Source organism: Oncorhynchus keta, chromosome 34 (genome assembly GCF_023373465.1).
Source record: "Oncorhynchus keta strain PuntledgeMale-10-30-2019 chromosome 34, Oket_V2, whole genome shotgun sequence".
In the NCBI taxonomy this organism is placed as follows: Eukaryota; Metazoa; Chordata; class Actinopteri; order Salmoniformes; family Salmonidae; genus Oncorhynchus; species Oncorhynchus keta.
The window spans coordinates 82051743-82069339 of record NC_068454.1 but is presented as its reverse complement, the minus strand read 5'-3'; the positions used below and the strand labels follow the sequence as shown (position 1 = coordinate 82069339).

Sequence of the window (17597 nt, the reverse complement as noted above, 5' to 3'; positions counted from 1 at the left end):
TCACAAGTTACTACAGTAGTAGAAAAAATATTACAGTCAGATAGTTTTGGGACAGAACAACGGTAGACTGTGTATCCAGTAGACAGACTCCCGATGTTCTGTCCTAAAACTAACAGTCAGAGTGCAGCGTCCAACATACCACAGTCGGCTGTAGTTACTGCTCTTTAACTGCAATTTCAAAACTGACTATTTTTTTTGTAAGGGGTGTAACAGCATACAGGTAGCAGCTTGATACAAAAATGTAATTCTCGGAGTAGCGTGTTTGGATGGGAAGTGGACATACAAGAGACTTGTGGGATAGAAAGACAGGGACAGTCTCTGAGCAGTTGTGATGTAGCAGAGAGTGTCTATCTATCTATATATCTATCTTCTCTCTATCACCTTGTCTCTCTTTGTCTCTGTCCATTTCTCCCTCTGCTCTTCCTGCTCTAACCAAGTATATCATAGAGCACAGTAGTTGGCATAGAGCGGGCAGGGTGTCTGTGTATGTTGGCAGCGTTGTTGTGAGCAGGTGGGCAGGTCTCAGTGTGAGAGATCCTCTCTCTCTCCGTAGGATCCAGGATCAGGGCAGGCAGGGGACCTGGACGTGCAGCCAAGCCCACCAAGGATGCACTGAGCTGGGGAACATCTGTTGAGGCCTCCCCCTAGCACTGCCATGGTAAGAGTCCAAAACACACACCCATACACTCACACTCACAAACCAGCGCATACATCTTTCTCTCAATGATTCATTCTAATGTGACCATAGTGTTATCCTTCTCACTACTGTCTAAGGGGTCATGTATAACCATGTTTTTCATTGCCTGTGTGTGTGTGTGTGTGTGTGTGTGTGTGTGTGTGTGTGTGTGTGTGTGTGTGTGTGTGTGTGTGTGTGTGTGTGTGTGTGTGTGTGTGTGTGTGTGTGTGTGTGTGTGTGTGTGAGAGACACTGACTGTGTGCGGTGTGTGTGTGTATTTCATAATTGTTAAGTAGATTAAATGTTGAATTGAATCCCAGCATTAATATTTGATGTGGTAAAGCTGTCCATAGGGGGTTCCCACTTCCCATTGTGTCAGCAGCTCATAGATGGAGACAGGTGTGTGTGTGTGTGTGCTTACTGTAATAGCTGAACTATTAATCATGTTTTATAAGCAGATCTTCTCATGTCTATACTGGGGTTTAATAGCAGGAAACGGGTTACGGAGATTTCCCTCCCATACCCACTCCCATTTCCCGGGATAAAAAACTGTGGGAAACCGGTAAATTCTAATACATTATTTCTATGAACAGCATTATGTGAAATGGAACTGTTAAATTATATGCAGTATCTAAATGTGTCTAATCTACGGCCTTCTGTGCTCTCCTATCTGCATGATCAATAATTAACGCTCAGGGTGGGGGCAGCCCTGTGTGGAGCACAGTTCACAATGAATGCATGTATCATCTCATCAGCTGTAACTTTTTTTCTTGAGAGAGGGAAATTCGCTTCAACATAGCCTATGGTACAGTAATATTAGGCCTAATACATCTGAATGATAGATTAATATGAATGTATTGCTAATTTACACATCTCCATCTGGCTTTCGGGGTCACCTTATTGTATAGATAAACATATTTTTTTTGCAGCTGCAGAGTTTTAAAACAGCCTATCACTCGAATATCTTTGCTTTAAATCAGTGCGGAAGCGAGCACTCTTTGTTAAAGTCTTTATCTCTTTCAATCAATTCCATTCAAATTGCATCCAAAATAGATCGTCCTCAAGATTCTAGTCCTCTGGCCTCTCTCCTTCTTAACTTTTGTGGAGTCCCAGGAAAAGCTACAATAACTTGTTGGCCATTTTTTCCAGCATTACTTATACTAAGAGACTATTCTAAGAGGGATGCAAGCTTGCTCTTGTTTGCTGAATGTTAAATAGAAGGAAGAGAATGCACGATGGTGATAGGCTAAAGCAGTTATTTATTCAGACCCATTACCATTCAATCCTAGTGAAGTGAAAGCCGCCTGCCTCCTCTGGTAGTCTACTATATTATTCAAACATGTCATTACAATGATGAAGATAAGGACAACAAAACCTATTTAATTTAACTTTTGACAAAATGTGGGGAAATATTATGAAAAGTTAATGCATCAGCCTACTAATTATACAAATCTAAAATAGGCCCTATTATTACTCAAAATGTAAATACATTCTCTAGCCTATACATTTGTAGGCTGCATGTCCTGCACTAGCATTGCGTGTTCTTCATGGTTTGAAAGAGGTGTGTAATTTCAGTCCATTATACAATACAGTACATAAATACAGTCCACACTCAAAAATATTCCTGGAGCTTCTTTCCTTTATTTCCCCAAGATAGCATACATCTATGGGCTTTTATGTTTTTCTGTAGAGTGTAATGTGCGGTATAGCCTATCATATGTATTGGATAAATGCATGATCATTTGGGCTTTTTTGGGCTTGGGTTCATAAAATATTTTTAGTGTAGTGTAACATTTCTTTAATGTATAATCTTGTTCAGGTAGCATCTAGCTTGAATATTCATGTGGATCCAAGCTAATCCAGATACGGTATATTGAAGATGTCCTGCCCCTGGGCCCTGCTCCTTTTTACCCTGTGTGCTATAAGGAGCACATCGGACTCATTTTAATTGTTGGGCCATGGGGTGGGGGCTTTTTGATGAGTTGGTCCTGGAGGTGTTGGAAACTCATCTGATTGTTGTCAGACATGGCTGTATATCATTTGACCTTTAGAATAGCACATCATTCTGTCCGATGGTTTTCTATGCTTTAGAATGACACTTCTGGTTTTGGCGGGAAATACCGGGTTACCCGGGAGAAAGGTGATTTATTCTCGGGATGGAACATTTGTAAAATACTGGGATAATATTCAACCTTAGTCTATACCAACTCTCTGTATGCTCAGAATCATCCCTGTCACATGCTGTTCTCTTCATTCCATCTCTCCATCTTTCTCAATCTATTTTTTCTGTCATTGATTTTTTGTTTGTTTTTCCAGCTGATTATGTCCCTGTGCTCTGATTCGCCGGCGGGCACAGCTCTCTGCACTCTAATTGGACATTTAATTAGATCACAGTTTTAGCCAATTAGACTCTAAGGGTGGAGGAGGAGAGTAGAGAGGCCAGAGGGGAAAGGGAGATCGAGCTCTCTCTCTCTCGCTCTCTCTGTCTCTCTCGCTCTCTCTCTCTCTCTCGCTCTCTCTGTCTCTCTCGCTCTCTCTGTCTCTCTCGCTCTCTCTCTCTGTCTCTCTCTCTCTCACGCTCTCTCTCTCTGTCTCTCTCTCTCTCTCTCTCTCTCTCTCTCTTCTCTCTCTTTCTTTCTCTCGCTTCTCTCTCTCCAGGGGCTGTCTCATTAGTGATATAATGGGTGATTTTCACAGCAACCCTCCCCCTGTGTTACTGCCTGAGTGGTACCACCCACAGACCCAGTGCCAGGGCTTAGACCTCACTATTATTTAGCCATGGGGGGGTCCTAGCCTGATCAAATAATACCAAGTTTAGAGTTTTAATGTCACATACACAAGTATAGTCAAAATACCTTTCTCGCAAGTTTTAACCCCAACAATGCAGTATTCAATAACAATGTAATACAAAACTACCATATTTCACACACAGTCTGCTAATTCAGGCTTCACGTCTTGCTCTTGTTACAGTTTTTCTCAGTCGCTTTGGTGCATTTCTTAGATAAAAAGTGCAATTCTTGATACTACTTGTACAAATTCCAAATCATCTAGTCACTTGTGCACATCATTACAGCAATGTCTTATTCCTTTGAACAAATTGCAATTGATAATGTACAAGTGTCAGCTTTTTTCTACATTATCAATTGCTCATGTTATGTTGATCAAAATATAGTAGATGGTTCTCTGTTGAATAGTCTTACCCCTCAAAACATCTAGGCATTAGTTCCTTGCATAAGCCATTACATGCAAAATTGTTGAACTATTTGTCATAAACTGTCAAGCATAGTTTTACACATTTCTATTAGACCTTTTGTACAAAAACGTGAATTGATGAATCGTTCAGGTGAAATTGACCCTCACTCATGAAGGAATGTAATGTAAAAATGTTTGTTCAACCAGTTGTCTAAATTGCTCAAAGTTGCATCTCATAAAGAATCAATTGGCAAGCATATATAGACAGACCACAACACAGAGTTGCAATTTTCCAATAATGGATGGACCAGGAAACGAACAGGGTCAACAGCCAAGAAGAGGAAGAAGAGGAGCAAGGATGCGTGGTGGAAGGCAAAACAGAGGAAGAGGCAGAAGAGGACATAGGGGCCACTATTGTAGACCATGTTGTCAATCATGGCCTTACAATGGCTGAGACGGGTCGAAGGGTGCAGCCGAATATTGGGAGATCAACCGTGTCCTCAATAGTTCAAACGTTTCGAAGAGAGAACAGGTATGTCCACCAATGTACAGTGCACTGTTACTGTATATAAGCAGTATACTGTATACTTCCTACAATGCTTCATATTACAGTAGTCCACTTGAATTTCACAGCATACAGAAATATACTCTATACAGATACATACTGCACCTTATTTCCCCACATAGGACTGACTGCAAGATTACCTCAAACCGGTGGCAGAGGCCTTTTCACACCTCAACAGGAGGAGGCTATTTGCACCATGGTCCGATTAAACAATGCCATGAGACTCAGGGAAAAGTTGTGCCTTTGGGGTGGTTTTCTGTGTTTCTTTCTAATTTAGTTGTTTTTCCTTTGTGCCCCTTGGGTTGTCCAGTCTCTTTCAATCAATAACCCACATACAGTAATATGTAAATAGTACTGTTGAAATTGATATATGCCATAGAAGTGCAGCCTTGTGCATTTTCAATACAGTAACTGTCATCCAAACTGTAGCCTAAGTTTACATCTGGTAATACTGTCAAAGTACACAGTTACATTGACAACATGCCTAAACATTTTGACGACCTTGTTCGTGAACAATGACTCAGTGACTTATCATTCTGATGACACTGACATGATCATTGGCATGAATATTTACTCTTGAGAGATGTACTAAGGATTTTTAGTGGCTGACTAGCTTTAGAAACATATCTATTGTATATTGCAGTTTGTACAACTTGTTCTGAGAAATGCACTTGTTATTTTGCACATGTTAGGGATGATGTGAAAAATGCACCAAAGCGACTGAGAAAAACTGTAAAAGTAGTGCACTACATGTGCACTACCAGGGTGTGATATGAGACACAGCCAGGGTGTTATTGCTGTCGATGGCTCTGATTAATCTTCAATACAGCTGACAGACTGCCAGTCAGTGAGACATCGACCTGCTCACAGACATGTAGATTAGTCACACAGACACACACCCCAAACACATAATCACACACAGAGTGTGAGGTTAGTGTCTTGTGGTGCAGAATGGTATTGACTCAGTGGAATGTTCTGGTATAATATCACTAGCTAATGAGGCAGAGATAAGCCTCAGAGATAAACACAAACAACAGATCAGATATCACCAGAGGCTCCATAACATGCCAGTCAAAATCACACCTATTTATTTTTTGTACGATTATATATATATTTTTTAACAATAAAAAACATCCACATACAAATGACAGCATACAGATGCACACAAACATCAAGGACATCACACCTGCCCAGACATACCTACTCACACCCTCATCTCCAGCGCCCGCATCGCTCGACTCCACATGGCCTGAAACTGCACCAATCACACCTATTTCTGGAAACTAAGTCTGTGTGATGATGATGATGGTGGAGGTAATGATGGTGGTGGTGTTTGATGAGTTCCTCAAAGGAGAGCAGTGTGTTTTTATATAGTGTGATGTGAGCCAGTGTATCACCCCCCCACTCCAAACCTCTACACCCCCTCCTTTTCCTCCCCCCCTCCAAACCTCTACACCCCCTCCTTTTCCTCCCCCTCCAAACCTCTACACCCCCTCCAAACCTCTACACCCCCTGCTTTTCCTCCCCCTCCAAACCTCTACACCCCCTCCTTTTCCTCCCCCCTCCAAACGTCTCACCCCCCCCCCCTCCAAACCTCTACACCCCCCTTTTCCTCCCCCCTCCAAACCTCTACACCCCCTCCTTTTCCTCCCCCCTCCAAACCTCTACACCCCCCTCCAAACCTCTACACCCCCTCCTTTTCCTCCCCCTCCAAACCTCTACACCCCCTCCAAACCTCTATACCCCCTCCTTTTCCTCCCCCTCCAAACCTCTACACACCCCTCCTTTCCCCCTCCAAACCTCTACACCCCCACCCCCTCCCTCTCTGAGCTCTCAGGCTAGAAACACAAACAACACCGACCCCCCAATGGATACCAGCACTCAGAACACACACACATACATGTACATTCACTCTCAGGTGTAAGCCCTTAGAGACAACACAGTCAATATCAATGTCCCTAGACGGTCTCACACATACCACTCACCTATCTCCCTCCCACTTCTCCACCTCCTCACCCCTCAGGAGAGATAGAGTGAAACGACCCCCTCACACACACACACACACACACTTTTTTTATGCACAGTCTCTCTGCCTCAGGATGTCTAATGTTGAGAATCCCCTTGAGAAGGCTCTCGAATCTGTGTGTGTGCGTGCACGCACCCGCGAGCGTGCGCATCTGTGTAACCCCGTGCTGTGGTGTGTTAGCCACAGGCGCAACTCTCTGACCCCAGTAGTGGTCTGATTGACAGCTGTAGTCCCACCGAATTGCATTACCCTCCCTTGTGATTGGCTCCCGGCCCTGGGGGCTCATTTGTCAGGGTGCACCATGGGTACTATGTGTCACTCAGCTCTCTCTCCCTGCTGATTGGCTGTGTTGCGCCCCAAGGTCCGACCCCCAGCCAAGTGAGAGCAGCTTATTGGTCTCTGGGGAACCAGGAAGTGCCCCAGAGACTGTGCGAGGAGACAGGGAGTCCCTATTGGCTGATATTATCGCTCCTCCCGCCTCTTTACCTGTCTATCAAAACTACATAGAAGTCTCTCAGGCCTGCCCTGCTACCAGATCTCTCACACACACACACACACAGGTGGGTGGGTGGGTGGGTGGGTGGGTCGGTCTTTAATATGGAGCTATTGAAACTGTATTTGAATTCAATATTTTGTATTAAGACATTGAATTTCAATTAAATATTTTTGAATTTATAATGCTCAAATTGAATCATTGAATTAATAAATTGAACTTCATGATTTGAAACTGAATTGAATGAAGATTGCATTCAGTTTAAAACTGTAGGGTGGTTTTATTACAATTTAATCCTCAGAATCTAATGTGCGCCGATGTGTGTGTGTGTGTCGCCAAAGTGTGTGTGTGTGTGTGTGTGTGTGTCGCCAAAAAGGAAAAACGTCAAGAAAGGCTTTAGGCTCCGCCCCCCCATTGCTTACCCAGCATGCCTCAGCTCTGTCCTCCATCAAACCAGGCGCCAACACACACATGTACACACACATACACACATACACACACACACACACACACACACACACACACACACACACACACACACACACACACACACATATACTTTGATTCTGTGTCTCTGTCTGTATGTCTCAGCGGTTGCTATTCACTCTGTCCCAGCAGAGACCTGGTGTGTGTTCCCTGTCTCTCCTGAAGATGTGTGTGTTTTCTGTATGTGTGTTTTTGGAGGAGTGTGTGTGTGTGTACTCTGTCTAATGCTCCCGCAGTGTCTCTGAAAGGTTGTGCGGGGGTTTCTGTTGCATTGAAATCCTCCAATATAACAGTGAATAAAGACTGGGCCTAAATAATGATGGTGTGAGTGAACCTGGTCGATGCATTCCACCGTGTGTTGTCTGCATGCTAATCTACAGGTTGACTCTTCAGTACCACTGATGAATGGCTGAATTAATAACTTCCTCAATTCTGTACAGAACACCATGTTTTTCCTGTCATGCTTTGTTGGAACCCAACTTTTTCAGAAGTGTGTGTGTGTGTGTGTGTGTGTGTGTGTGTGTGTGTGTGTGTGTGTGTGTGTGTGTGTGTGTGTGTGTGTGTGGGCAGGGGGGTGGAGGGGGGTAGTTAGCAGCAGTCACAGAAGGATATTACTCCTGTTAATAGAATGTTTTGTTTGATGGTGCTGCCAGATGGCATCTGTACGACCACAGCATGTGTTACATATTAGCATTCATTAAGTATCTGTGTTGTGTTCATATGCATTGTGTGAGTCTACTGTGTGTGTGTGTGTGTGTGTGTGTGTGTGTGTGTGTGTGTGTGTGTGTGTGTGTGTGTGTGTGTGTGTGTGTGTGTGTGTGTGTGTGTGTGTGTGTTTGATCCTTGGAAATTAGGAAATGATGGGAGTTTGTGGTGGATCCCAGTGAAGCCCCCATAAAAACTCTCTGTCACGGAAAATCACTTCCCACGATATGGCTCACACACACACACACACACACACACACACACACACACACACACACACACACACACAGTACCTGCAGATACACATCATATCTCACACACACCCTCCACAGTAAGTAACCTCTATTACCCCCTGTGTCGGAGCAAGGCTACTTGGCAAAGCGTGAGAAAGCACTGTACATGATGGGTAATTGCCGTGCAGCACGCAGTGTCTGCATTTTACGAGGAGGGTGCAATGACGAGGTGAAGGGGGCATAGTACCCCCCCAGCCTCTTCCTCTCACTAGCTTCCCAGGACCAGGGTTGGCAGGATGGAGCAAAAAGGTGCCCGGACAACTTCCTCAATGTTCAGTTTGTAATGTAACAGATCTTTGACTGCATAGCTGCACTGTTACATTTCAAGCCAGCATTAATGATCCCTGCCTTGAATGGGCCTTCTCATGGTTAATGAATTGAGTTGGTTAGGGGCAGTAATAGATTTTGTACTTTGGGCCCCCTGGGCTAACCAACACACACACACACACACACACACACACACACACACACGCACACACACACACAGGCGTTCTGCAGTATAGATGAGTTATGAAAAGACATGAGCAGAGAACCCCTCACTCCCTGTCGGGGATCCCCCCCAGCTGCTTCCTGTCTGGTTAAGTGAGGGCAGGAAGAGATTTAACTCCCACTGCAGGGGCTCACACACACACACACGCACACCCTACTATCAGCCTGTATAAACACATGCACAGCAAGTGTGTTTACCTGTATGGCCAAGTGTGTGTCTGGCTCTGACTGAACGATATGTGTTGTAGGCAGCTGACCCTTCACCTCCAAACACCGCCCCTCTGGGCTCCCAGGTACACGCAGCCGCCGTCAACGGAGACCGGAGTGTACTCCTCAGACTCATCACAGGTACTATACACACATACACACACACTTTCCCCTGATCCCTGACCTTTAACACCTGACCCACTGTGTGTAGTGGATCCCTCCCTGCGTGACCGTGAGGACCAGTTTGGGCGTACCCCACTGATGTACTGTGTCCTGGCTGACCGTCTGGACTGTGCTGAGACACTGCTGAAGGCGGGAGCCTCTGTTAACAAGACTGACCATAGCCAACGTACTGCCCTGCACCTGGCAGCACAGAAGGTACACTACAACACTGAGTCAACCTGGAACCACTAAAGGAAACACTAGAACAGTAGTGGAACCATCAGAACACTGAGTTAACCTGTAGAACACTAAAGGAAACACTAGAACAGCAGTGGAACCATCAGAACACTGAGTTAACCTTTAGAACATTCAAATAAACACTAGAACAGTAGTGCAACCATCAGAACACTGAGTTAACCTGGAACCACTAAAGGAAACACTAGAACAGTAGTGGAACCATCAGAACATTGAGTTAACCTGTAGAACACTAAAGGAAACACTAGAACAGCAGTGGAACCATCAGAACATTGAGTTAACCTGTAGAACACTAAAGGAAACACTAGAACAGTAGTGGAACCATCAGAACACTGAGTCAACCTGGAACCACTAAAGGGAACACTAGAACAGTAGTGGAACCATCAGAACATTGAGTCAACCTGAAACCACTAAAGGAAACACTAGAACAGTAGTGGAACCATCAGAACATTGAGTTAACCTGTAGAACACTAAAGGAAACACTAGAACAGTAGTGGAACCATTAGAACATTGAGTCAACCTGGAACCACTAAAGGAAACACTAGAACAGTAGTGAAACCATCAGAACATTGAGTTAACCTGTAGAACACTAAAGGAAACACTAGAACAGTAGTGGAACCATCAGAACATTGAGTCAATCTGGAACCACTAGAACAGTAGTGGAACCATCAGAACATTGAGTTAAACTGTAGAACACGAAAGGAAACACTAGAACAGTAGTGGAACCATCAGAACATTGAGTTAACCGGTAGAACACAAAAGGAAACACTAGAAAAGTAGTGGAACCATCAGAACATTGAGTTAACCTGTAGAACACTAAAGGAAACACTAGAACAGCAGTGGAACCATCAGAACACTGAGTTAACCTGAAGAACACTAAAGGAAACACTAGAAAAGTAGTGGAACCATCAGAACACTGAGTCAACCTGTAGAACACTAAAGGAAACACAAGAACAGTAGTGGAACCATCAGAACATTGAGTTAACCGGTAGAACACAAAAGGAAACACTAGAAAAGTAGTGGAACCATCAGAACATTGAGTTAACCTGTAGAACACAAAAGGAAACACTAGAACAGCAGTGGAACCATCAGAACACTGAGTTAACCTGAAGAACACTAAAGGAAACACTAGAACAGTAGTGGAACCATCAGAACACTCAGTCAACCTGTAGAACACTAAAGGAAACACAAGAACAGTAGTGGAACCATCAGAACATTGAGTTAACCTGTAGAACACTAAAGGAAACACTAGAACAGCAGTGGAAACATCAGAACACCGAGTTAACCTGTAGAACATTAAAATAAACACTAGAACAGTAGTGGAACCATCAGAACATTGAGTTAACCTGTAGAACACTAAAGGAAACACTAGAACAGTAGTGGAACCATCAGAACATTGAGTCAACCTGGAACCACTAAAGGAAACCCTAGAACAGTAGTGAAACCATCAGAACATTGAGTTAACCTGTAGAACACTAAAGGAAACACTAGAACAGTAGTGGAACCATCAGAACACTGAGTCAACCTGGAACCACTAAAGGGAACACTAGAACAGTAGTGGAACCATCAGAACATTGAGTCAACCTGGAACCACTAAAGGAAACACTAGAACAGTAGTGGAACCATCAGAACATTGAATTAACCTGTAGAACACTAAAGGAAACACTAGAACAGTAGTGGAACCAACAGAACATTGAGTCAACCTGGAACCACTAAAGGAAACACTAGAACAGTAGTGGAACCATCAGAACACTGAGTTAACCTGGAACAACTAAAGGAGACACTAGAACAGTAGTGGAACCATCAGAACATTGAGTTAAACTGTAGAACACTAAAGGAAACAAGAGAACAGCAGTGGAACCATCAGAACACTGAGTTAACCGGTAGAATACAAAAGGAAACACTGGAAAAGTAGTGGAACCATCAGAACATTGAGTTAACCTGTAGAACACTAAAGGAAACACAAGAACAGTAGTGGAACCATCAGAACATTGAGTTAACCGGTAGAACACAAAAGGAAACACTAGAAAAGTAGTGGAACCATCAGAACACCGAGTTAACCTGTAGAACATTAAAATAAACACTAGAACAGTAGTGGAACCATCAGAACACTGAGTAAAACTGGAACCACTAAAGGGAACACTAGAACAGTAGTGGAACCATCAGAACATTGAGTCAACCTGGAACCACTAAAGGAAACACCAGAACAGTAGTGAAACCATCAGAACATTGAGTTAACCTGTAGAACACTAAAGGAAACACTAGAACAGTAGTGGAACCATCAGAACACTGAGTCAACCTGGAACCACTAAAGGGAACACTAGAACAGTAGTGGAACCATCAGAACATTGAGTCAACCTGGAACCACTAAAGGAAACACTAGAACAGTAGTGGAACCATCAGAACATTGAGTTAACCTGTAGAACACTAAAGGAAACACTAGAACAGTAGTGGAACCATCAGAACATTGAGTCAACCTGGAACCACTAAAGGAAACACTAGAACAGTAGTGAAACCATCAGAACATTGAGTTAACCTGTAGAACACTAAAGGAAACACTAGAACAGTAGTGGAACCATCAGAACATTGAGTTAAACAGTAGTGGAACCATCGGAGTTAAACTGAACACTAAAGGAAACACTAGAACAGTAGTGGAACCATCAGAAATTGAGTTAACCGTGAACACAAAAAGAACACTATCCAGAACATTGAGTTAACCTGTAGAACACTAAAGGAAACACTAGAACAGCAGTGAAACCATCAGAACATTGAGTTAACCTGTAGAACACTAAAGGAAACACTAGAACAGTAGTGGAACCATCAGAACATTGAGTCAATCTGGAACCACTAGAACAGTAGTGGAACCATCAGAACATTGAGTTAAACTGTAGAACACGAAAGGAAACACTAGAACAGTAGTGGAACCATCAGAACATTGAGTTAACCGGTAGAACACAAAAGGAAACACTAGAAAAGTAGTGGAACCATCAGAACATTGAGTTAACCTGTAGAACACTAAAGGAAACACTAGAACAGCAGTGGAACCATCAGAACACTGAGTTAACCTGAAGAACACTAAAGGAAACACTAGAAAAGTAGTGGAACCATCAGAACACTGAGTCAACCTGTAGAACACTAAAGGAAACACAAGAACAGTAGTGGAACCATCAGAACATTGAGTTAACCGGTAGAACACAAAAGGAAACACTAGAAAAGTAGTGGAACCATCAGAACATTGAGTTAACCTGTAGAACACTAAAGGAAACACTAGAACAGCAGTGGAAACATCAGAACACCGAGTTAACCTGTAGAACATTAAAATAAACACTAGAACAGTAGTGGAACCATCAGAACACTGAGTTAACCTGGAACCACTAAAGGAAACACTAGAACAGTAGTGGAACCCTCAGAACATTGAGTTAACCTGTAGAACACTAAATGAAACACTAGAACAGTAGTGGAACCATCAGAACACTGAGTCAAACTGGAACCACTAAAGGGAACACTAGAACAGTAGTGGAACCATCAGAACATTGAGTCAACCTGGAACCACTAAAGGAAACAATAGAACAGTAGTGAAACCATCAGAACATTGAGTTAACCTGTAGAACACTAAAGGAAACACTAGAATAGTAGTGGAACCATCAGAACACTGAGTCAACCTGGAACCACTAAAGGGAACACTAGAACAGTAGTGGAACCATCAGAACATTGAGTCAACCTGGAACCACTAAAGGAAACACTAGAACAGTAGTGGAACCATCAGAACACTGAGTCAAACTGGAACCACTAAAGGGAACACTAGAACAGTAGTGGAACCAACAGAACATTGAGTCAACCTGGAACCACTAAAGGAAACACTAGAACAGTAGTGGAACCATCAGAACACTGAGTTAACCTGGAACCACTAAAGGAAACACTAGAACAGTAGTGGAACCCTCAGAACATTGAGTTAACCTGTAGAACACTAAATGAAACACTAGAACAGTAGTGGAACCATCAGAACACTGAGTCAAACTGGAACCACTAAAGGGAACACTAGAACAGTAGTGGAACCATCAGAACATTGAGTCAACCTGGAACCACTAAAGGAAACAATAGAACAGTAGTGAAACCATCAGAACATTGAGTTAACCTGTAGAACACTAAAGGAAACACTAGAATAGTAGTGGAACCATCAGAACACTGAGTCAACCTGGAACCACTAAAGGGAACACTAGAACAGTAGTGGAACCATCAGAACATTGAGTTAACCTGGAACCACTAAAGGAAACACTAGAACAGTAGTGGAACCATCAGAACACTGAGTCAAACTGGAACCACTAAAGGGAACACTAGAACAGTAGTGGAACCCTCAGAACATTGAGTTAACCTGTAGAACACTAAATGAAACACTAGAACAGTAGTGGAACCATCAGAACACTGAGTCAAACTGGAACCACTAAAGGGAACACTAGAACAGTAGTGGAACCCTCAGAACATTGAGTTAACCTGTAGAACATTAAAATAAACACTAGAACAGTAGTGGAACCATCAGAACACTGAGTTAACCTGGAACCACTAAAGGAAACACTAGAACAGTAGTGGAACCCTCAGAACATTGAGTTAACCTGTAGAACACTAAATGAAACACTAGAACAGTAGTGGAACCATCAGAACACTGAGTCAAACTGGAACCACTAAAGGGAACACTAGAACAGTAGTGGAACCATCAGAACATTGAGTCAACCTGGAACCACTAAAGGAAACAATAGAACAGTAGTGAAACCATCAGAACATTGAGTCAACCTGGAACCACTAAAGGAAACAATAGAACAGTAGTGGAACCATCAGAACATTGAGTCAACCTGGAACCACTAAAGGAAACAATAGAACAGTAGTGACACCATCAGAACATTGAGTTAACCTGTAGAACACTAAAGGAAACACTAGAATAGTAGTGGAACCATCAGAACACTGAGTCAACCTGGAACCACTAAAGGGAACACTAGAACAGTAGTGGAACCATCAGAACATTGAGTCAACCTGGAACCACTAAAGGAAACACTAGAACAGTAGTGGAACCATCAGAACACTGAGTCAAACTGGAACCACTAAAGGGAACACTAGAACAGTAGTGGAACCCTCAGAACATTGAGTTAACCTGTAGAACACTAAATGAAACACTAGAACAGTAGTGGAACCATCAGAACACTGAGTCAAACTGGAACCACTAAAGGGAACACTAGAACAGTAGTGGAACCATCAGAACATTGAGTCAACCTGGAACCACTAAAGGAAACAATAGAACAGTAGTGAAACCATCAGAACATTGAGTTAACCTGTAGAACACTAAAGGAAACACTAGAATAGTAGTGGAACCATCAGAACACTGAGTCAACCTGGAACCACTAAAGGGAACACTAGAACAGTAGTGGAACCATCAGAACATTGAGTCAACCTGGAACCACTAAAGGAAACACTAGAACAGTAGTGGAACCATCAGAACACTGAGTCAAACTGGAACCACTAAAGGGAACACTAGAACAGTAGTGGAACCAACAGAACATTGAGTCAACCTGGAACCACTAAAGGAAACACTAGAACAGTAGTGGAACCATCAGAACACTGAGTTAACCTGGAACCACTAAAGGAGACACTAGAACAGTAGTGGAACCATCAGAACATTGAGTTAAACTGTAGAACACTAAAGGAAACAAGAGAACAGCAGTGGAACCATCAGAACACTGAGTTAACCTGAAGAACACTAAAGGAAACACTAGAACAGTAGTGGAACCATCAGAACACTGAGTCAACCTGTAGAACACTAAAGGTAACACTAGAACTATAGTGGAACCATCAGAAAATTGAGTTAACCGGTAGAACACAAAAGGAAACACTAGAAAAGTAGTGGAACCATCAGAACATTGAGTTAACCTGTAGAACACTAAAGGAAACACTAGAACATCAGTGGAACCATCAGAACACTGAGTTAACCTGTAGAACACTAAAGGAAACACTAGAACAGTAGTGGAACCATCAGAAGACTGAGTTAACCTGTAGAACACTAAAGGAAACACTAGAACAGCAGTGGAACCATCAGAACATTTAGTTAACCTTGAACCACTAAAGGAAACACTAGAACAGTAGTGGAACCATCAGAACACTGAGTTAACCTGTAGAACACTAAAGGAAACACTAGAACAGCAGTGGAACCATCAGAACATTTAGTTAACCTTGAACCACTAAAGGAAACACTAGAACAGTAGTGGAACCATCAGAACACTGAGTTAACCTGTAGAACACTAAAGGAAACACTAGAACAGCAGTGGAACCATCAGAACACTGAGTCAACCTGGAACCACTAAAGGAAACACTAGAACAGTAGTGGAACCATCAGAACACTGAGTTAACCTGTAGAACACTAAAGGAAACACTAGAACAGTAGTGGAACCATCAGAACACTGAGTTAACCTGTAGAACACTAAAGGAAACACTAGAACAGCAGTGGAACCATCAGAACCCTGAGTCAACCTGGAACCACTAAAGGAAACACTAGAACAGTAGTGGAACCATCAGAACATTGAGTTAACCTGTAGAACACTAAAGGAAACACTAGAACATCAGTGGAACCATCAGAACACTGAGTCAACCTGGAACCACTAAAGGAAACACTAGAACAGTAGTGGAACCATCAGAACATTGAGTTAACCTGTAGAACACTAAAGGAAACACTAGAACATCAGTGGAACCATCAGAACACTGAGTTAACCTGTAGAACACAAAAGGAAACACTAGAACAGTAGTGGAACCATCAGAACACTGAGTTAACCTGTAGAACACTAATTGATCCTTTAGAATCCTGATTCCAGGGTATTCTAGAGCCTCTCTACACTGACTATACAAAACATTAAGAACACCTGGTATTTCCATGACATAGACTGACCAGGTGAATCCAGGTGAAAGCTATGATCCCTTATTGATGTCACTTGTTAAATCCACTTCTGTCCGTGTAGATGAAGAGGAGGAGACAGGTTAAAGAAGGATTTTTAAGCATTGATACAATTGAGACATAGATAGGGGCAACTCAATTTTATGAAGGTGTTCGTAATGTTTGGTATACTCAGTGTATATCACATACTGGAGGCTTAGGTGAGAGGGTAGTGCCACCCAGTGGTGACAGACAGACACCCTCAGGGCGGCTGTTAAGAACTAGACAAGGGGATCGGCAACTTTGATGAGGGTGGGGCCCACAAAAAATCTGAGCGAAATGCTGTACTTTGTGAGCTAAACATTATAAACACCCCCGTCTTGACAGTGAAAACTTCAGAGTTCCTTCCATGCAATTCTACACATTTTGCCCTGGGGCAGAGAGAAACATTTTCTGTTTTAAAGCTAATTTCCCCCGGTCAGTAATTCCACCATGATATAAGGTTTAGATAGCTGGCCACAAGACTAACTTACCATATAAAATGTTTTAGCTGACTTGGCTAATTGAGTGACGATCAGTGACTGATATAACAAGAGAATAACTGCTGATGCACAACCATGTTTCAAACTGTCACCGTGTGTATTCTACTATTCTAACTGTCACCGTGTGTATTCTACTATTCTAACTGTCACCGTGTATATTCTACTATTCTAACTGTCACCGTGTGTATTCTACTATTCTAACTGTCACCGTGTGTATTCTACTATTCTAACTGTCACCGTGTGTATTCTATTCTACTATTCCGTGTGTATTCTGTCACCATGTGTATTCTACTATTCTACTATTCTATTCTACTACTGTCACCGTGTATTCTATTCTAACTGTCATTCTAACTGTCACCGTGTGTATTCTACTATTCTAACTGTCACCGTGTGTATTCTACTATTCTAACTGTCACCGTGTGTATTCTACTATTCTAACTGTCACCGTGTGTATTCTACTATTCTAACTGTCACCGTGTGTATTCTACTATTCTAACTGTCACCGTGTGTATTCTACTATTCTAACTGTCACCGTGTGTATTCTACTATTCTAACTGTCACCGTGTGTATTCTACTATTCTAACTGTCACTATTCT

At 42.6% G+C, this 17597-nt stretch overlaps 1 protein-coding gene and 1 long non-coding RNA gene across 2 annotated transcripts in view; one reads left to right on the top strand and one right to left on the bottom strand.

The window, feature by feature from the left end:
* LOC118382091 (inversin-like) overlaps positions 1 to 17597 on the top strand; it is a 57976-nt gene that overhangs the window by 2991 nt on the left and 37388 nt on the right. The window contains 3 exon segments of the mRNA XM_052495655.1: positions 554 to 658; positions 9174 to 9273; positions 9344 to 9510. Coding sequence (XP_052351615.1) covers positions 656 to 658; positions 9174 to 9273; positions 9344 to 9510 — 270 coding nt within the window. The 5' untranslated portion in view covers positions 554 to 655.
* LOC127915376 (uncharacterized) lies at positions 9941 to 17203 on the bottom strand. Its single transcript, XR_008091176.1, has 3 exons — positions 14041 to 17203; positions 10776 to 10835; positions 9941 to 10595 (listed from the first exon to the last, which is right to left on the bottom strand). It is a non-coding gene; the product is annotated as an uncharacterized LOC127915376 (long non-coding RNA).